The 21,767-nt window shown below is 39.6% G+C and overlaps 1 protein-coding gene across 1 annotated transcript in view; it reads left to right on the forward strand.

Annotated features, from left to right (window-relative positions):
- LOC111144745 (ryanodine receptor 2) overlaps positions 1–21,767 on the forward strand; it is a 549,385-nt gene that overhangs the window by 301,983 nt on the left and 225,635 nt on the right. Inside the window, 6 exon segments of the mRNA XM_022499183.1 lie at positions 13,888–14,096; positions 14,533–14,885; positions 16,453–16,567; positions 18,605–18,765; positions 20,578–20,737; positions 21,342–21,428. Of these exon segments, the coding sequence (XP_022354891.1) occupies positions 13,888–14,096; positions 14,533–14,885; positions 16,453–16,567; positions 18,605–18,765; positions 20,578–20,737; positions 21,342–21,428 (1,085 nt within the window).

Here is a 21,767-nt window from a genome sequence, read left to right on the forward strand (position 1 = left end):
TCGTGGTCTCCCGGTCCATTGAGCCCCACGAGCCCCGCATCTGTGTCCTCCATGTTGATTTCTTGCTCAGCAGGGAGTCTGCTTCTCCCTCTGCCCCTCCCCGCTGCTCATGTGCACTGTCTCTCAAATGGATGAATAAAATCTTAAAAGTCGCTGATCCTCAAAAAGTTAGTTCCCTCATTATTTGCTTTAAGTTCTATATTCATTCATTCAGTAAGCTTGTAAGCAGGTATGACCATCGTTTCTCAAATATAGATTTGCAAAAATGGTAGGAATTCTACATTTTTAAAAAAGATTGTATTTATTTGAAAGGGTGGAGGGGCAGTGGGAGAAGAAGCAGCAGACTCCCCACTAAGCAGGGAACTCTATGTGGGGTTCAGTCCCAGGACCCCAAGATCATGACCTGAGCCGAAGGTATCCACTTAACCAACTGAGCCACCCAGGTGCCCCAGAATTCTATAGTTGTGTAACTTAATTTCTATTTTGCACACCTGTATCTCTGGTGGAACTGGCACTCTACCAACCCATTACCCATCTCCCTTTCTGTGTGATTGTCTTTATGAGTGTTAATATATCAGGGGGAAGGTGGGAGAGGGGCTTTTTCTGTGTTTTTGGTCTTTATTGATAGATATGACCTGAGCTTTTAATTTTTTAATCGTTTTTTTAGAAATTATTGTATGCTGTGCCTTCCTTCGTTGGAAGGAAGTGCCTGTGTGAGCTCTGTTTGCTTAACTTATGCCACATAGATTCAGAGAATAGTGTTAGAATTCTAAACAATGTGGAATGCCCATCCATACTATTTAAGCACATAACAAATGTTCATGCTCCTGGCGCTGTTGGAAAGACCAGTCAGTCACCATTGTGGAGGTGAAATAGACTGAGCTCGTTTGGCTGGTATAGTCTTATAAACGTTTATGACTTTACACTTCACAGAATTTTTTAAAATTTAAAAAATGACTCTCATAGTTGGTATCACTATGAGAGAGTTCATATAGCATTCTCATGAGTTGTTTGAAAATTTTATGGTGAATATTGTTGGGCTTTGGTTTGAGGTGTTGGAGAGGTATATTGGTCTCCAAGGCAGGTTATTATTTTCATGTAGCCATGATCCTTCGCAATTAACTTCATAGAGGCCACTTGTAATTCTAAATTTTCTTCCATAAAATGGAATTTATCCACGCCTATGATTTGAAAATGCTTTTTGGAGTGGAATTTTCCATTTCCCTGTCAATTAACTTCACACAGCTTACTGAAAAATAAGAAATTCAATGGGCCTGCTCTGGGTGTAACAGGAGGCCCTGAGATGGGCTCCTTAATTACCCGTCACCCTTGAGCGACAGTCCTCAAGACAAATGGGGCTCAAAAGAGCAAGTATGAAAGGCCACAGGGATATGCTGCTGTTGCCAGAGTACCACAAGGGCCATCCTTGGAGCCAGTCTACTCAGAGGGATAGCGAAGAGAAACTTGAGTATGTTCAGCCTCAAACATGCCACTTCCTCAGGAGTCACTGAGATGTGTGTATGGTTCTCCCAGTCCATATGCAGTTAACTAATCAGGAGTCATTTCTGTCACAAACCATGTTGCCTATAGTGGCTGACATTCATATTGTTACCCACAGAGTTCTAGTAGCCAGCCAAGCTAGGACACCTGTCCCTTAGCAAGAGCCTGAAAGGAGTTCTGACTGAACCTAGTTTATCTTAGTAAAGCCAGAGATTGTTATCTCTAATCCAATTTGGGACTAAAGCTTTTTTTCTTTTTTAAGTAATCATTTTCATATGAAACATTTCTTGATATACTTCCTCAAGAGTTCCATGGAGGTGATGCTTACCATGTTAGGTGGGGGACAAGAACAGGGCTAGTAGAGATTGGATATATATATATATGGAAATATATATATGTATTTCCATTGATCTTACCACATAGTTCTTTTGATTGCTTTAATAACCAGTGTTAATATATTTGAGTTCCCTGTCTCTGTAGAGATAAGGAGGAATTAACACATGCCAAATCAAGCATGGCACAAATATAAAGGCATGTAAGAAGAATTTAAATATAGAACACTTACAAAATCTTTTAGTACTTTAGCAATTACGGCACATTCCTGTACTAGGAAGTGTGGTGTTGTAGAAAAAAAAAAAGAAAGAAAGAAAGAAAAAGAAAAAGAAAGTCTGTCGTAAATTCTTTTTCAAACTTGTGATATGACAAGAAATGAAATTGGAAGTGATGATGAGAACTAGAATAAAGGGAACAACAAATCTATCATTATTTGCATATAATGTAATTATTTGCAGAGAAAACTGAAGAATCTATAGCTTTTACTAGGAATAATTGAAGCATTTAGCAAGTTAGCATTTCTTTTTTTTTTATCATTTTTAAAAATTTATTTTCAGCATAACAGTATTCATTGTTTTTGCGCCATACCCAGTGCTCCATGCAATCCGTGCCCTCTCTAATACCCACCACCTGGCTCCCCCAACCTCCCACCCCCCCACCTCTTCAAACCCTTCAGATTGTTTTTCAGAGTCCATAGTCTCTCATTGTTCACCTCCCCTTCCAATTTCCCCCAACTCCCTTCTCCTAACTCCCCATGTCCTCCATGCTATTTGTTATGCTCCACAAATAAGTGAAACCATATGATAATTGACTCTCTCTGCTTGACTTATTTCACTCAGCACAATCTCTTCCAGTCCCGTCCATGTTGCTACAAAAGTTGGGTATTCATCCTTTCTGATGGAGGCATCATACTCCATAGTGTATATGGACCACATCTTCCTTATCCGTTCGTCCGCAAGTTAGCATTTCTATGCTAGATGCAAACCTGAAACTAGATTAAAGAGAAGATAACATTCGCAGTAACATCAGGAATTTTCAGTAACTAGTTATCACCCTAACAGAAGGTGAACAAAGTGTTTACAGAGAAAATCATTAAACTTTATTGATAGAGTAACTTTGTTAAGAAATTTATCATACATGGTCAGCCAATCTTTGACAAAGATACCAAGACTATGTAATGGGAAATGGATAGTCTGTTCAATAACTAGTGTTGGAAAAATTAGATATTGACACATTAAAAAAAAAAAGCAATTGGACCTTTTACCCAATTTTGGACCATATACAATGTTTTTTGACTATATACAAAAATCAACTCAAAATAGACTAAAGACTTAACCGTAAGAACTGAAAGTGAAATTAACCATAAGAACTGAAAGTGAGGGGCACCTGGTTGGCTCAGTGGGTTGAGCCTCTGCCTTCGGCTCGGGTCATGGTCTCGGGGACCTGGGATCGAGCCCCGCATCGGGCTCTCTGCTCGGCGGGGAGCCTGCTTCCCTTCCTCTCTGCCTGCCTCTCTGCCTGCTTGTGATCTCTCTCTCTCTGTGTCAAATAAATAAATAAAATCTTAAAAAAAAAAAAAAAGAACTGAAAGTGAAATTACAAGAGCAAACATAGGGGAATAGCTATTTGGCAGTGATTTTTTTGGATATGACATGATTTTTTTTTGGATATGACACCAACAGCAGTCAAGAAAAGGAAAAATGGATACGTGGAATTATATCAAATTAAAAACCTTTTGCACAAGAAAGGATGCCATCAACACAATGAAGAGGCAACCTGTGGAGTGGGAAAAAGTATTTACAAACCATATATCTGATAAAGGATAATTTTCAAAATATATAAGGAGGTCTTGTAACTCATTGGCAAAAAAACAACAAACTGCCTATTTAAAAAATGGACAAAGGACCAAGTAAATTTTTCTCCAGAAAAGACATACAAGTGGCCAACAGTTGTACGGAAAGGTGCTCAACATCACTCATTACCAGGAAAATGCAATCCAATACCATAATGAGATATCCCTTCACCCCTGTCAGAATGGCTGTGATCAAAAACCCCCAAAAAACTAAAGATAGGAAATGTTGGTGATGGTGTGGAGAAAAGGAAACTTTCATGCACTGTTCATGGGAAGTCAGCTGGTATCTGCAGGATTATTCACAACAGCCAAGGTAAGGAAACAGCTGAAGTGTCTGTGGACAGATAAATGAATAAAGAAAATAGGAAATTTATGTACAACAGAATATTATTACCTTAAAAAAGAAGTAAATTCTGCAACTTGTGACAACATGGATAGCTGGAGGACGTTAGACTAAGTGAAATAATCCAGATACAGAAGGCCGGGTACTAGGTACTACATGATACACTTAGAAATGATGAATCTAAAACAGTCAGACTCAGAAGTAGAGAGTAGAATGGTAGCAGCCAGGGCCAGGGGATAGAGAAGTGTTAATCAAATGGTACAAACCTTCAGTGATACAAGAGGAGTAAGTCCTAGAGAGTTCCTGCCTTTAGTTAACTATAGGCCTGAATTACATGCCTCAAATTTTGCAAAGAAGGTAAATGTTAAGTGTTCTTATCTTACACACCCCCCCATACACATTATGGATGATGATGATGATGATAAAAATAAGAGGGCAGGGGTAAGCTTTTGGAGATAACTGATATGTTTATGGTGTAGATGATTTTTAGGTGTATACTTATCTCCAAAGTCATCAAGTTGTGTACATTAAGTATGTACAACCTTTGCTATGTCAATCACACTTTAATAAAATGGTTCAAAAAAGAGATTTATTACTCAATAAATGAGAGCTATATTATGTTCAGGAGGAAGACAATAGCCTTAAGGTATTAGGTCTTCCAAAACTGATGTATAGATCCCATCCAAACATCATACTTTGTCTTTTAAAATCTCAAGAAGTTTCTCATGGGGCTTGGTATAATGTTTCCAAAATGTATATAGAAGAGTAAAAGACTAAAAATCTCGAGATTACTTATGATAAAGAAGAGCAGGGATAGGGTATATGTTGTACTGTATTGGTTTTGAAAGATAAAATAGATAGATAAGGGTTTTTTTTTTTAAGATGGATTTATTGTAGAGAGAGTGCATGTGTGTGCATGCATGGGGGTGAAGGGGCAGAAGAAAAGAGAGAGAATCTTAGACTCCATGCTGAACATGGCGCGGGATGCCGGGCTCGATCTCACGACCCTGAGATCCTGACCTGAGCTAAAACCAAGAGTCGGATGCTTCACTGACGAGCCACCCAGGCACCCCAGTGAGGATTTATTTTGAAGCTATAAGCATTAAGACATGTAGTATTAGTGCAGGGATAGGCAAAGGAATCCATAAGATAAATTAGAGAGGGTAGAAGAACCCATCAGCCCACATGTGGACCCTTGTAATATGATGGGTGGCATTGCCAGGGTGCTGGAGAAAGGGAGATTGGGATCTGAATGAATTGGATCATTTCCTTACACTGTATATGTAACAGCCAGCCCCAAATGGACTGAGGGCTTAAATGTCAAAAATAAAACTTTGCAATTCTTGGTAGGAAATATAGGTAAATCTTTTTAGACAATGGGGTAGGAAAACTTTATCTTAGAGTAGAACAAGCAAATATAAAACAAAAAACCTGGTGACTATAAAAGACTGGTAAATCCATCTATACAAACTTAAGAACTTTCATTTAAAGAACAACCAAAGAAACCTTAAAGGGAGTGGAAAAACAATTTATTAGTGGGGTCAGAGAACTCAAATACAATGTAAACAACTGAAAAAAAAATGTTAGTGTCAAGAAAAGCATAAAGAACTGAAATCACTAAGAAAAAGGATGAAAAGTCATCAGTAGACATCTCATCGAAGAAATCCAGATGGGCAATAAATATATTTTTTAAAGATTTTATTCATTCATTTGACACAGAGGGATAGAGAATGAGAGAGGAGACACAAGCAGAGGGAGTAGGAGAGGGTAAAGCAGTAAAGCAGGCTTCCTGCCGAGCAGGGAGCCTGATAGGGCGCTCAGTCCCAGAATCCCGGGATCATGACCCGAGCCGAATGCAGACCCTTACTGACTGAGCCACTCAGGCACCCTGGCAATAAGCATTTGAGGAAATATTTGTTACTATTAATGATCAGGGAAGTGTAAACCATAATTAGATGCTATTTTAGATACATTCTGTTGGCAAAATTTTTTTAGATATTGGGCAATACCGAGTGTTGGCTTTCCTTAGGACCACTTTCCATGGTTCTTGGGGGTGCACATGGAGCTCTCGCTTAAAAAACCAAAAACACAGTTTGGCAGTATCTCTGAAATTTGAATATTTACATACGCATGGCCCAAAAAGTCTGTTCCAGTTCCCCAGTGACCTTCATATATCTCTACAGCAGGAGACATGAGCAAGAATGTTCATAGGAACACTGCCCACAGTAGCCAAAGCCAGGAAGTCATCGAATCAGTAACACTTGCTGGAGGATGGATGAGTAAGGTGGGAAGCTACAGTGACAGATGGACTAGGAATATGTCAAGGAAAGAAGTAAGTCCTGAGAGGTAACTAGGGCAGGCGAAGACAGTGCCCCGAAGAGAAGTCCGTGTCCACTCCCTAAAACCTGCCATTAGATTACCTTCGGTGTGGCAAAGGGATTTAGCAGATGTGATTAAGATAACTGCCTTGCATTTGTAAGGCTCTCCTGGATTTTCTGGATGGTTCCAGTGTAATCACAGAGGTCCTTTCAAGAGGGAGGCAGGAGTAAGTAAGGACACAGGAGAGGGGAGTGATACAAAGATGCTGGTTCTGAAGGAGTCAAGAGTCAAGGAGTCAGGGAGGGTAGGAAGCCTCTAGAAAGGGGAGGGAACAGATTCTTCCCAGAGTCCAGAGTCCCTAGAAGGAACACAAGCCCTGGGGACACTTTGTAGCCCAGTAAAATCCATTTTGGACCTCTAGCCTTCAGAAATACAAGCTAATAAATTGGTTTTGTCTTAAGCCACTAAATTTGTGGTGTATTTTATTACAAAAGCAATAGGAAATGAGTACAAGAATCATAGAGGATGCTACCATTTTTGTAAAAGTTACACACAATCAAAACCTTAAAAGTATGTTTTTAAAAGTACAGATAAAGAAAGTAAGAGAGTGCTGATCTTAGGATTTGGGATGATGGTTTCTTCAGGGGGAGGGAGGCAGGGAGATGGGAAAATCACATAATGTGGTTAGATGTAGGCTATCGTTAAGGCTCTAGGTTTTCCTTCAGGTGGTGGGTTAGCAGATGCTTATTACAGGATCTAAAAAGGTCCAACTAAAGAATGAAGTAAAATCAGGTCATGACAAGCGTGTCAGGAACAACAGTTTGTAATTAATCCACTTTCCACTTCTGTGCACTTGAGATTCTTAAAGAAGAAATAGGATGCGTGAGCATGTCTGTAGAGCTTTGGGGAATAATCTAGTAGAGAGGGAGAAATTGTCTGAGAAAAGTCTGAGACACGATATTCACTGAAATTCCTGAGAAGGTGAAGAGGGTGTGATCTCCATCCAGCACAGATAATGAAGAATTTTTCCTTTTACAGCAGAGAGAATAAGGGTCTGGGTATAAGGAACGGTAATGGCCTGTGTCTTACGAGCACAGTGCCTCATGTTTGCAGGCAAGCCCTCCAAAATGAACGCATCACATTTCCCACAGTCCCAAGTTTCTTTTCTTTGCTTTTCTTCTTCTTTGTCAATTCCCTAATATTTGGTCGCCATGTGTCCCACCTGTCACCTCAGTGCCTCTTGTTGCTTCCCCCTCTGGAACCCTGTCCCTGGGGGGAGGTCTCCTGTCCTTGTTTCACCATGGGTCTCCACAAGAGAATACTTTTCCAAAGAGTTTCTGAACAGGAATTCTAAGGATGTGTCTCCTCTGTGGGGGAGGTTTATCTCATTGGAAATCTCTTCCCCTATTCTATAATTTTGGTGAGGGAGTGGGAATGAGGTGTTCCCCCCTGCCCTCCATTCTTAGGGTCAGTCTGAGGCCACCTCAGGGAGAGAAGAGCCCTTCATCAATGTCCAAAGCTGCTCCAGGCCTCAGGGAGAAATGACCTTTATGCCCCTTCCAGTTCTAAAGATCCCAGAAATCTAAGGCAAGTTGGTCTTATCTCTGTTTTACCCTCCTTCTTGCATTCTTTTTTTTTTTAAGATTTTATTTGTTTATTTGACAGAGATCACAAGTAGGCAGAGAGGCAGGCAGAGAGAGAGGGAGGGAAGCAGGCTCCCTGCTGAGCAGAGAGCCTGATGCAAGGCTCGATCCCAGGACCCTCGGATCATGACCTGAGCTGAAGGCAGAGGCTTTAACCCACTGAGCAACCTAGGCGCCCCTCCTTCTTGCATTCTTGATTCAAAGCCTCGCTTCCCATTTAACCAACTATAGGACCTGAAACAAATGATTTAACTTATTTGTCTCCTTATCTTGAAAAATGAGGTTAATAATTTATAATAAATTATATATATTATCTGGCACATACTACATGTTGTTCTTCCTTCGGATCAAATAATTCAGATGTACCCTTTAGTCTAATATTGGCCATTTTACTGCTTCTGGCCATTTGGCTTGGGTTATAAATGTGGATCTGTAACTGCAGTTCAGAAGTTTCGAAGTCTGAAACCGTGTGTTCCTACAACGAGCTGGTATGCTTGGGATCTGCTTTATCTTCTTTCCTGTTAGCCCCCGCCACAGATTTCACACCCGCATCACACCCGCATCACACCCCCGCATCCTGTGACTGCCAGTTCCTTGGCTGGACTTGCACGCTCGTCGCACACCCCTCTGCTCTGGAGCAGGGAGGCTTTTATCCACGGAGAAAGTTAAAATTGGCTGAAGCCATCTGTCTTTTGTTGGAGGAAGCAGTTTAACCATACGTTGTAGCTACTGTTTGAACAGATTTACAAATGGCTAGGGTGGGTCTGGCTCAGCCCCAAGAAGCCAATGGGACTCGTGTGGACTAAATTTAAGATCCACCGCCAGGAAGAAAACTTCCCTTAGACATCCCCAGGCTTTGTTATTTGCAGGGTGTCAGTTAAGGTAACTGTAACAGAAGATGGAGAAGGCAAAGCACAGGAAGGTAGGACCAACATTTTACTTATGCCGAGGTATATGCCTGAATCCGGGGAAATCTGTTTTCTCGTGTCGGAGTATTTGTGTGTTCAACTTATTTCGAACCGATAAAGAATTGAACCTCCGTTACCATGTTTTGCTCTGGGCAGTGGTTGAGAATGATGTCATTTATCAACGCATCTTGCTTAATTTATGGCAAACATTCAGTAAGTCCTGATAGCATTTATCATTTCCTGACATCGTATTTTATATCTATATAGATAACTATGTTTATTTACTTAGTATGACTGCCCAAAGGTGAGCTCCAGAAAGGGAGCATTCTGTTCACAGCTGTTTCCCCAGCCAAGAACGGTGCTTGGCACGTGGTAGGTATTCATTAAATACTTACTGAATGGCAGGACCTGACACTAAAGGAAGACAGTGTTGAATAGTAACTTAGAGCAGGGGTTGGCATACTAAGGCCTGAAGCAGACCCAGCTTGCCACCTGTTTTTGTAAATAAAGTTTTATTGGAATACAGTCACTCACATTCATTTATTTATTTGGCCCCTTTTGGACTTCCACTCAGGTTTGAGTAGTTTTGCCAGACCGTATGGGCCACAAAACCTGAACTCTGTGCTCTGGTTATGTATGGCCCTGACTTAAAGCATGGCCCTTATGATCAAGCAGGCCTGGGTTTCTTCTCTGGCTACTTGGTTGTGAGCAAACAGTTTAAGCTAAAATGTTGGTTGCCCTGTCAGGAAAGTGATAAGAATGTTCCTATCTCAATCAATGGTTGTTAATGTTCTGTGAGAGGAACATCAGATAAAAACACTCAGGGAGGGGCGCCTGGGTGGCTCAGTGGGTTAAGCTGCTGCCTTCGGCTCAGGTCATGATCCCAGGTCCTGGGTTCGAGCCCCACATCGGGCTTTCTGCTCAGCAGGGAGCCTGCTTCCTCCTCTCTCTCTGCCTGCCTCTCTGCTTACTTGTGATTTCTCTCTGTCAAATAAATAAATAAAATCTTTAAAAAAAAAAAACACTCAGGGACCATTAGCCACTACTAGAGAGCCTTGTGTGATGGGCATGTTATCTATTGTCTATAACTTTATTTGCTGGGCACTTTGCCACATACTGGCCAAATGCAGGGGCCTGACACCTGGCCTTTCTGTCACGTGACTGCAAAGTACTGTAGTTTCCCTGCACTCTCTTCCCTGACGTCATGGCCATCCAGTTGACCTGCTGTGCATATGCTAATTTAAAAACACGGAATTTTTAAGAAATATTGGTCATCTTATGATCACAGAAGTTTTATAAAAGCTACATATTCTGGGGTGCCTGGATGGCTCAGTAGGTTAAGTACCTGACTCTTGATTTCAACTCAGGTCGAGATCTCAGGGTTGTGAGATCAAGACCTTCGTCCAGCTCTGCGCTGGGCACAGAACCTGCTTAAGATTCTCTCTGTCCCTCTACCCCTCCCCACCTCCCACAGCTAGCAGTCTCTCTCCCACTCTCTACAAACAAAACAAAACAAAATAAAACCACATCTTCAGAAGTCACAGTATGATTTAAATTTTATTAAGTTTAACTCCATCTAAATTAAAAAGGGGAAAAAATATACCCATTTCTACTTATGGATGTTCTTTCATGAATACATGCCTTGAAAGGGCCTTAAAACAGGAAAGCAGTAAAAATACCATGTACAAGTGTATATCTGCTGTAAACTAATGAAACATTACATCTATTTACTTGTTTATCAAGAAGTAATAAATTCTGGTTGAATATTTGGAAAATACAAGGGAGTATAATGAAAATGGCTAAAAACTATATAGATTCCTACTACCCCAAGAGAAATTTGATTTTAATGTATTTTTCTTCCATTTGAAGCATTGAGATGTTAAAATAATGTTCTCCAGCCACCTTTTTAATGTAATATTAAAAATGCTGTTCCATGATATAAAAACATTTTAAACTTAACCTTTGATTTTTTAAACCAATTTTCTATTTTGAGAAATAGCCTTTCAGGAAAGTGTGAGAATAGTGCAATGGACACCTATTTACCTTCCACTGGGAATCACCACTTGTTTTAATTTTGTTATGTTGGTTTTCTCTCTCTCTGCAGTTTTATTCTGTTGAGTCTTTTTTATTTTTTTTCCCCCCCCCCCCCCCCCAGTTTTAAATTTTGTTCACTGAGCATCCATGTTTTAAGCACTACCCACAGAGGACCTCATTTTTAAAACCATAATCCTGTGGGGTAGATGTTACAGAAAAAAGGATCAATGCTTAGAGAATTTAAGTACCTTGTCCAAGGTCAAAAAGCTGAGAGTTGGTGGAACAGAGATTTTAGTGCAGGTCTCAGACTTCAAGCTCCATAATCTTAGTCATTTCAAAGGACCTGCACCTGTCTGCCATCTTTAATGATAACTCCTCTGAGAAACCCACCTGATTTTCATCTCTCTCCTCTTCCTCTGCTCTTAGCATCTCCGTAGATGGTTCAAGAGGTATAACTTCTTTGCCTGTCTTTCCCCCTCATTAGACTGTGAGAACCTTCAGGCTGATGCTTTCATGTCAGTCAACTTTTATTCCCAGTTTCTGGCATTTGGGAGGTGCTTATAAGTATTTATTGGATAAGGAAATGAATGGTTGAAAGTGTCTTGATGCATATTATGAAATTACTCTTCATGAATTTGTACTCATTTAATTTTATTGGCAAGATTTCTGATGCTGAACTCACCGTACACCCAGCAGCATTGAGAGCTTGATCTTCCAAAAGCTGAACTTGTTTGACTATTTTATATCCGCATTACTCTTACACATTTCTGTATGAGAAGGGTGTAGGCATATTCTGGCTCTCCCGTTTATTAAGTGACTAGTGTATTTTTACAAAGGCTATCACTTGTTTTCATAGCAAAATACATATTCAGCAAAGAAAATGTGTTAAACTGAGAAGCAGAAAAAGGAAGAACAAAGCATGTTAAAAATTCCTACCATTCTATACTTTTCTAATAAAAAAACTTCTGATGTTTTCCCAACTTTCAAAATAAATCATATGTTATAGTTTTCTTTCATAAAATAATATTTACTATGAATATTTTTTCTATATATTAATGAGTCCTTGAAAAACAGTTTCAAAAACTAAATAGTATTACATCTCAAGGGAAAAACATATACTTACTGTGCTAAAAATGTCCTCTGGTCATAAACACAGCCACAGTGAACAGTTTGGGATATGAATCTTTGTGGGCAACCCAAGTTATTTGGTTTTTTTTTAATGAAAATATTTCAAACATACAGAAAAGTTTGGATATTAGTATAACAAACACCCCAAAATCTACTATGCAAGTGTATATATCTTCCTTTATAGGGTAGGAATTCCTTCTCCATATAAAGTGACTAGCAAGAAGTAAGTCTTTACAATCCGAGATGTTTCTATCTTGGTATCCCCTAGTTTATGTCAAATGGGTGTTAGATTTGCCAATTTGTGCAAATGTGGCTCAGGCTGTCTCAGGTCCATTGTATTTATCCAATCCCTTCCTTTGATTCCTTTGGGGACACTTCTTTCAAACAATTTCCCTTGACTGCTGCTTCAAGAGTTGTCACAGCTGCAAACACAGCTGTGGGTTTTAGTTTTAACTAGAAACTCATCATTCACACTTCCTTGAACACAGCTGGGTGTGTTCTTGCTTCCTGGTCGGTAGCTCTGTTCTACAACCATTTATTTGCATATATATCCCAATGAATACAAACTGAGTGAAGTCATTATGGATTATGGGATGTAATTTTTGCTGTCTCATGCTATTTTGAGGGTTATATATCGCATTTATTGTCACTAATTTCAACAAGGGAAGAAATATAAATCATAATGGTAGACAATTGCTAGCTTTTTCTTAGGATCCACTGCTTTTTTGATCTGTAAATTAGATCCTCTACTCCATAGACTGTATTTATTGTGCTGACTACTGGAATTTCTGTGTAAAATATTCTAGAAGGAAATGAAGAGTACATAAACATCCCTCCACATATCCCCCCCTACCCCCACTGAAAAATTTCATCCCAGCCCCTGGCTAAAGACAACCAATTACAAAGAATTCAAAGAAACGATGAACAGAATTAACATAGATTCCCCTTTTTATTCAGTAGTGAAAAGATTTACTAATCCTGCCACACATTAGATTAGCTGATGAAATGGTTTGGTTTTTGCCCCTGTTGCTTATTTCTATTGCTTTTGATTTAGTTTCTTGTTTCCTTTTAACTTATACTTTGATTTCATACTTAATTATTTAGGTTAGATGTGAATTGCCCTACTTAATCTATAATGGCAGTGACATCAAAGGGAAGGGGACAGATGGAGTTTCAGTGGGATTTTTAGCAACTACTTCTGAATATTTATTTATTTACATATGGTTTCTATACTTAGATCTAGTGTCCCCCAGAAAAAGGCACAATTTTTCCCCCCAAATCAAAAGCAGCTATAGCTGAATGAAAACTTTTAAAAATGTTGTCTTTCATCTCTTTTCCTTGAGTTCTATATGAAGAAGTCTGTGGCTCAGGCTGTGCTCAGTACTTCCGTGTTTCAAGTGCTTATTCTAGATTGAAGAGCAGCCCACTTGGTATTTACTTCTTTCTTACCTTCCCTCTGCGAGGGAGTCCCATGCATTCCTGAGCTAAGAGGCTGTGAGTTGGGGACATCCTTCTGTTACTGGCCACCCTAAGACCCCAGGAGGACTGGGGGCTGCTGAGCACTTCTCTCATTTCACAGAAGTCCAGGGTGAAAGGAAGGTCTTATCTAGGGGCCACGTTTAGTAAATTATGATCAAACCCTGATCTTCTGACCCTTACATTTAATACTTAGCATCAGTGGTCTCTTTTCTCCAAATACTGTATTACCTCACACCAATGTCTCTCCCAAAGACAACAGTTCTGGAACAATGCTTTTGGGAATTCTAATCAAACAGGCTGTCACACGAATGATACTGAACATTTGATTTTTTTTTTCTTTCTTCCCAGGATTCATTCCTGTCTGTAGCCTTGGAGTGGCTCAAGTGGGCCGCATGAACTTTGGAAAGGACGTCAGCACCTTGAAATATTTCACCATCTGTGGCTTACAAGAGGGCTATGAACCGTTTGCTGTTAACACAAACAGGGATATTACGATGTGGCTGAGCAAGAGGCTTCCTCAGTTTCTCCAGGTCCCATCCAATCATGAGCATATCGAGGTTTGCTTTTTCTTTAAAATTCAGACCATTGCCAAAATCCAGAGGTGGAATGAATGTCTTTACACGTGGTTCCCCCCTTGGACAGTTATTGCCACTTACTTAAAAAAGTGGCCCTAAAGTGTTACGTAATGGTGGAATGCGAACTCAGCATGAGGTTCTGAACTTAGGCACTTCATGGGGCCTTTACTGAGCAACACCAGGATCAATCTGAATAAATATAATTGTAACGTGAATTTCCCAAACTGCCTTTGGAAATGACTCAGAGCTCTGAGTCCGTAACGTAGTACTGACTGTGTTTCATCACATCATTCCCAAAACTCTGCCGCGTGTGGGCCGTGTTTGGGGTTTGAAAGCCGTGATGTCTGTTAGCCATCTTTAGAATCAGGAGGTCAACGGTGTGGATTCACATCTGAACTCCCGCTTCTTCCTTTGCTAGGTGACCAGAATAGATGGCACCATAGACAGTTCTCCATGTTTAAAGGTCACTCAGAAGTCCTTCGGTTCTCAGAACAGCAGCACCGATATCATGTTCTATCGGCTGAGCATGCCCATCGAATGCGCAGAGGTTTTCTCCAAGACGGTGGCAGGAGGACTCCCAGGCGCCGGGCTCTTTGGGCCCAAGAATGATCTGGAGGATTATGATGCAGATTCTGACTTTGAGGTTCTAATGAAGACTGCTCATGGCCATCTGGTGCCAGATCGAGTGGACAAAGACAAGGAAGCCACGAAACCAGAGTTTAATAACCACAAAGATTATGCTCAGGAAAAGCCCTCTCGTCTGAAACAAAGGTCATTGATACATGCAACATGATTTAAAATGTGCCGTTATTATGTGGGGAGGGGTACAGGAGAGAGCAAGGGATTGCCCAGTGTCTATTTCTTCTTACCCCCCCTTCTACATAAAAAGGATTCCACAGGGGACAAGAAAGTAACCTGTTTGCTATCTTGTTTGTTACCACAGACATAATCTATGCCAAGAGTTACTTATTTAAAGCACTTCTTTATTATGGTAAGAAACACATAACAAAATTTGCCATTTTAGCCATTTTGTAAGCGTATGGTTGAGTAGTGCGAAGTAGATTTGCGTCGTTGTGAGACAGGTCTCCAGAACTTTCTCATCTTGCAAAATTGAAACTCTGTCCCCATTAAACAACTCTCCTTTTCCACCTCCCCGCCAGCCTGTGGTAAGCACAGTTCTACTTTTTATTTCTATGAATTTGACCCCTTTCTGAAGTGGAATCATAATGTATTTTTTTCTATATGTCATTGACTTAACTCACTTAACGTAATGCCCTCAAGCTTCATCCATGTTGTTGCACATGGCAGAACTTCCTTCCTTTCTAAGGCTGAATATTATTGCATTGAGTATAGACACCTTGTGTTTAGCCATCCATCCACTGGTGGACATTTGGGTTGATTCTGCCTCTTGGCTATTGTGAATAGTGCTGATATGAACATGCGTGTGCAAATATATTTTCAATGCCCTACTTCAAAATTATTCTGGACATACACCCAGAAATGGAATTGCTGCTGGTTCTGTTTTTGAGGTTTCAAGGAACCTTCATGGTCTTCTCCACAGTAGTTGCACCATTTTATATTCCCACCAACAGGGCACAAGTGTTCCTGTTCCTCCACATTCTTAGCAACCCTTGTTACTTTCTGATTTTTTGATATTGGCCATCCTAATGGCTGTGAAATGATGTTTCTGCTGTGGGTTTGATTTGCATTTCCCTGATGATTAATGATGTTGAGTATCTTTCCATGTGCTTATAGGCCATTTGTGGATCGTCTTTGGAGAAATGTCTTTTCAGGTTCTTTGCCCCCTTTTTTTTTTTTTTAAATGGGTTACTTGCTTCTTGGTTGTTGAATTGTAGGAGTTCTTTATATACTCTGGATATTAACCCCTTATCAGATATATAATTTACAAATATTTTCTCCTAAGAATTAGTTTTATGAGATGTTTATATTTATGTTCTTGGTTGAAACTTAAAGAGTATTCTAAGTAGTATTTTTTATAGACAAGGAGGCAAGTTATTTTAGCATCCTTTTTTGTACTAAATCCTAGTTTCTCAACATTGGCGTGATCAATGCTCTGGGTTAGGTAGTTACTTGTTGTGAGAGTTTGTCCTGTTAATTGGAGGATATTTAGTAACATCCCTGGCCTCCAACCACTAGATGTCATTGGCACACACCCCCAACTGTGTCAACCAAAAATGTCTCCAGATAGTACCAGATGTCCCCTGAGAGCAAAATCACCCTGGTTTTGAACCACTCTACTAAAATGATTATATGCTCATGTTCCAATGAGGCAGAACATTTGAATGTTGCTTATTCTTAATCCTATACTGTATTTCAGATTTTTGCTTAGAAGAACAAAGCCAGATTACAGCACGAGCCATTCTGCAAGACTCACGGAAGATGTCCTTGCAGATGATCGAGATGATTATGATTACTTGATGCAAACATCCACGGTATGAGGTTACAGCTTTTGTCACGTACTCCTCTTTGTCCCTTATTATGTGTTGCATTTTGAAGAGTTCATTTTCATTCATCCTGTCTAGCCAGCTTATTTTAAAATTATTATTTGCTTATATTTTGGGGATCGAAAATTTGAAAAGTATAGGTGTATTCTGATATATGTTACCTACTAAGAGACCTGTTTTAGACAGAACATCCTGATGGTGTGCTTAATCCTGATTTGCTGTCCTTTTTTCTTTTTCTTTTCTTTCTTTTTTTTTTTTTTTTTTACTTTTTAAAAAAATTTTATTTTTTTTTCAATGTTCCAAAATTCATTGTTTGTGTACCACACCTAGTGCTCTATGAAATACATGCCCTCCTTATTACCCACCACCAACCCCCCATGCCCCTCCCCTCCAAAACCCTCAGTTTGTTTCTCAGAGTCCATAGTCTCTCATGGTTTGTCTCCCCCTCTGGTTTCCCCCAACTTACTTCTCCTCTCCATCTACCAGTGTCCTCTGTTTTATTCCTTATGCTCCACAAGTAAGTGAATCCATAAGATAATTGACTCTCTCTGCTTGACTTACTTCACACAGCATAATCTCTTCCAGTCCCATCCATGTTGATGTAAAAGTTGAGTATTCATCCTTTCTGATGGAGGCATAATACTCCATAGTGTATATGGACCATATCTTCTTTATCCATTTGTCAGTTGAAGGGCATCTTGGTTCTTTCCACAGTTTGGTGACTGTGACCACTGCTGCTATGATCATTGGGGTACAGATGGCCCTTCTTTTCACTATATCTGTATTTTTGGGGCAAATACCCAGTAGTGCAATTGCAGGGTCATAGGGTAGCTCTATTTTTAATTTCTTAAGGAATCTCCACACTGTTTTCCAAAGTGGTTGCACCAACTTGCATTCCCACCAACAGTGTAAGAGGGTTCCCCTTTCTCCACATCCTCTCCAACACTTGTTGTTTACTATCTTGTTGATTTTGGCCATTCTAACTGGTGTAAAGTGGTATCTCAATGTGGTTTTGATTTGAATTTCCCTGATGGCTAGTGATGATGAACCTTTCTTCATGTGTCTATTAGCCCTTTGTATGTCTTCTTTGGAGAAGTGTCTGTTCATGTCTTCTGCCCATTTTTTAATGTGATTATCTGTTTTGTGTGTGTTGAGTTTGAGGAGTTCTTTATAGATCTTGGATATCAGCCTTTTATCTGTAGTGTCATTGTGAATATCTTCTCCCATTCCATGGGTTGCTATCCTATTTCTTGAAAAAATTTTAATTTCCACTTAATTTTTCCAAGTGCATATGATTTCCTTCATCTTAGCGATATGTCTAAAGGAAGGTGATTTCATATACTTTGTCAGAGGTCACGTTTTGCCAGATGCTATTTACAGTTTTCAAAACATCTTTTCCTAAAAAATCCAAGTGGGAAAAAGAATATAGACTTCTAGCCCTCATAGAAAGCCCCCATGTTTGGGCTAGATTTTCACATATTCTCAGCTATTTCAAAGTGATTTTAAGGTATCAAATACTATGTTATCGATCGAAAAGGTGAAGCATATTCAAATAGTGGGTAACAGGTATAAAGACTCCAGCACTGATTGGTGTGCTTCTGTAAGCTTAAAGAATATGAAGCTTACATGCCTAAATGGATTATTTTTCTGCATAAGTGTACTGTATATGTACACATACATTTGTATGTATGCTATGAATGTACATAAACTTACTTTATAAAACTTACTTTTATAGTTTATGAAAGTAAAGAACTTTTATAATTATGAGTATAAATAGCCTGAAATCACTTGGAATGTTTGCTCTGACAAAATCTTTTCTCTTTTTCCCATTATTTTTGACTTAATTTCCCTTTGCTCTAATTTAAGACCTATCTCACAATGTTAGTTCTTTGTACCTATAACATTTGAATTAGGCCAAATGATTTTAAACAAAGAAATAACAGCCTTAGGGCAGTTTAAAGACACTGCATATCAAGATTTTGTTTCTTCTTACTTTGCCAACACTTGTTTTTACTGTCTTGACAGTACTATTACTCAGTGAGAATCTTTCCTGGCCAAGAACCTGCTAACGTCTGGGTAGGCTGGATTACATCAGATTTTCATCAATATGATACAGGCTTTGACTTGGACAGAGTTCGTACAGTAACCGTTACTCTAGGAGACGAGAAGGGAAAAGTGCATGAGAGGTCGGTTTTTCTCAATTTTCTTTTTACATGAATGATATCTGATGAAAATGTTGATCAACCTAGGTGTTCGTTTTTTTCCCCTTGGATTTCATGTCCAGAATAATACTGTATTTATAGAAGCAATATCATCAAACCATTAATGTCAGTGTCCTTTTTGTTACTCCTACAAACCAGTAAGGAATCTGAATATATTAAAAGTGAAAAACATTATAAAATGAGAGCAGTGCATCCTTTTCGGGTAATACTCATATATTCCTTCAGGTGACACTGGATGTGACTAACAGTTTGGGTTACCTATACTTAGCCTTTGTTTTAGCGATTTAGCGGGTGAATGTGAGACCTCTGTGGTCTGCAATGTGTCTGGGGAACTGCTGATGTGGTGGGGAGATAAACGTAAAGAGAATATGGGCTAGTAGTTGAGACCAGGTGGACGCATTTGAACTCAGACTGAGGACTAGTGGGTTCTTTCCTCAGCTTTGCCATTGACTTGCTGTGTGGCTTTGGGTAAGTCACTTACACTTTCTGTGCCATCCTTTTTCATTTGTAAGACAAAACCAAACTCAAACCAAACCTTCAAAAAAGTGAAGAAGGCTATCTTCCTTGCGGAATAAGACAAGAGAAGATCTGACCATTTGCTTCTACCTTTTGTGCCCATGCATCCTCTCTGATCTGCTGTGACAGGTCTCATAGAAAAAGGCCTCCATACCTTGCTTCTCTTCTATACCATCGTTTGTGGTGACTGGAAGCTCACTCTCCTGCCTTCAGGTCGTTACACTGGAGCCCTTGAGACAGTGGGCCGAGCCAAAATCTCCAGTCAAGAGTGCTTTACATCAGTATGGGGGTCCCAAACCACCTGTCTCCGGGAATATTCTTGCAGGACACATTGGACTTTCAGAGATGGCAACAGTATAAGGAAATAACCCAACAGAGGAATGGGATACCTTAGAGATGATTTTAGCCTAAGAAATAGAGGGTAGGGAAGGGTTGTCGGATCTTAAGTAAGTAGTGCAAAGAAACAGAGCCAACTTGATTATTCCAAAACTGACTTCATCTCAGCCTTCTTTTTCTTTTCCTCCTACTTGCCTGCCTTTGACTTTTTTTGCTAGTTTCATGAGCACACCACTCTGCTGTAGCAGAGAAAAGGAAGGAGGCAAAGCTGAAATCACTTAGGTCTATTACCATCTCTCGTAAAGGTTTCGGTGAAGGTGAAACAAGGGTTTGTTGTTAATATTGCTGATTTTATGCATATTCTAGCTAATTTTTTCTCTCATAACAGATCACCGGGAATTGTCCACAAAGGGGCATCATTTTAGTCAAATTTTAAATATACTGAATCATTGATGGCTCACGTAGAGTTTGCCTAAGGACTTTGATAGTGTTTGGAAATGAATGCTTCTCATCCCCAAACAAGTGGTTTAAAAAAAAAAAGAAAAAAGAACCCTTTGAGAATGAAAATTGCAAATTTGGATGATTATTAAATAGTTAAACTTTTTTGAACCTCAGAAAAAGGTTCAGTTTGGTTTGAGTTTTTGGAGGGAAGGTGCAGGTCAGTTTTTACTTGGTTCCAACTTGTTGACCTGTCTCCATTAGGTGTGAAATTCAGAGACGTATAAGACCTGATTCAGAATGTCCACGAAGTCAATGGGATTTTGCTCAGAATCACAGAATCGGGCCCATTGTGCACCCCTCCCATTACAGCATGAGCTTGTTGCTTGCGCAGCATAATTTAGGTTTAGTTTGCAAGATATACACGCTTTCTGTTATGTCTGTGGTTGTACAAAGATGAAAATGTGGTTTTTTTTTGAAATTCAGCATCAAACGCAGTAACTGCTATATGGTGTGTGCGGGTGAGAGCATGAGCCCCGGGCAAGGACGCAACAACAATGGCCTGGAGATTGGGTGCGTCGTGGACGCCGCCAGTGGGCTGCTCACGTTCACTGCCAACGGCAAGGAGCTGGGCACGTACTACCAGGTCTGTGGGCAGAGATGGTGGCGTGCTTCCAGAAAGAAAGCCTTTCTCCCCATGAGAAGAAAACACATTTTAGATCAAAAAGTACATTAGAAATTAGAAGGAAACAGTGGGGTCCCTGGGTGGCTCAGTTGGTTAATCTCAACTCTTGATTTCAGCTTAGGTCATGAGCTCAGGTTTGTGGGGTTGAGCCCTGGCTCAGGCTCTGGGCTCATCAGGAAGTCTGCTTAGGTTTCTTTCTTTCTCCCTCTCCCTCTGCCCCTCCCCCTTGCATGGGATCCCTCTCTTTCTCTCAAGTAAATAAATTAAATCTTAAAAAAAAAGAAATTAGAAGAAAATGAAAATAGAAATGAGTTTAATTCTACCCTTCTGCCTCTGTTTGAATAATAACAGTGCCTTTCAGAGGAAACAGTATATTCCTCCAAAAATGTTCATATGATAACACCATTAAATAGTCCAAAATCATTATTGAAAGAGGGTATCTGTCTGAGAGAATGCAGATGTCCATTCCCCTTCTGTAAAGTGTTCCTTAGTCATTATAAAGAAAATATTTTTTCTTAGCATTCCTTCATTGACTAATCTTACCAAATTCATTTGTTTATTTAAGGTGGAGCCAAGTACAAAATTATTTCCTGCAGTGTTTGCACAAGCAACAAGTCCCAATGTTTTCCAGTTTGAGTTGGGAAGAATAAAGGTAAGAAAGACTCATTGCTGATATTATATTTGGGGTCTTTCTATTAGGGAATAGCAGTTATTTCTTAAATGAATTCACCTTTTTTTTTTTTTAAGTACTCATATTAGTTACGTAAATGATCCTTTAAAAGAAAGGTAAGCCATGTTTTATATATAAGCCAATATATATTTAAGCCAAGTCTGTATATATAAAACATATATATATATATATATATATAATATATAAAATTTAACCAGAAAAGTGGTCCTTTCCTGGAACTCTGACTCAGTGTTGGTCTGTTTGACATTTCCATCTGGGTGTTTTACAGACATCTCAGATTAAATATGTCCAATTATGTCC

The sequence above is a fragment of the Enhydra lutris genome, unplaced genomic scaffold (genome assembly GCF_002288905.1).
Source record: "Enhydra lutris kenyoni isolate GAN:26980312 unplaced genomic scaffold, ASM228890v2 scaffoldscaffold12, whole genome shotgun sequence".
Classification (NCBI taxonomy): Eukaryota; Metazoa; Chordata; class Mammalia; order Carnivora; family Mustelidae; genus Enhydra; species Enhydra lutris.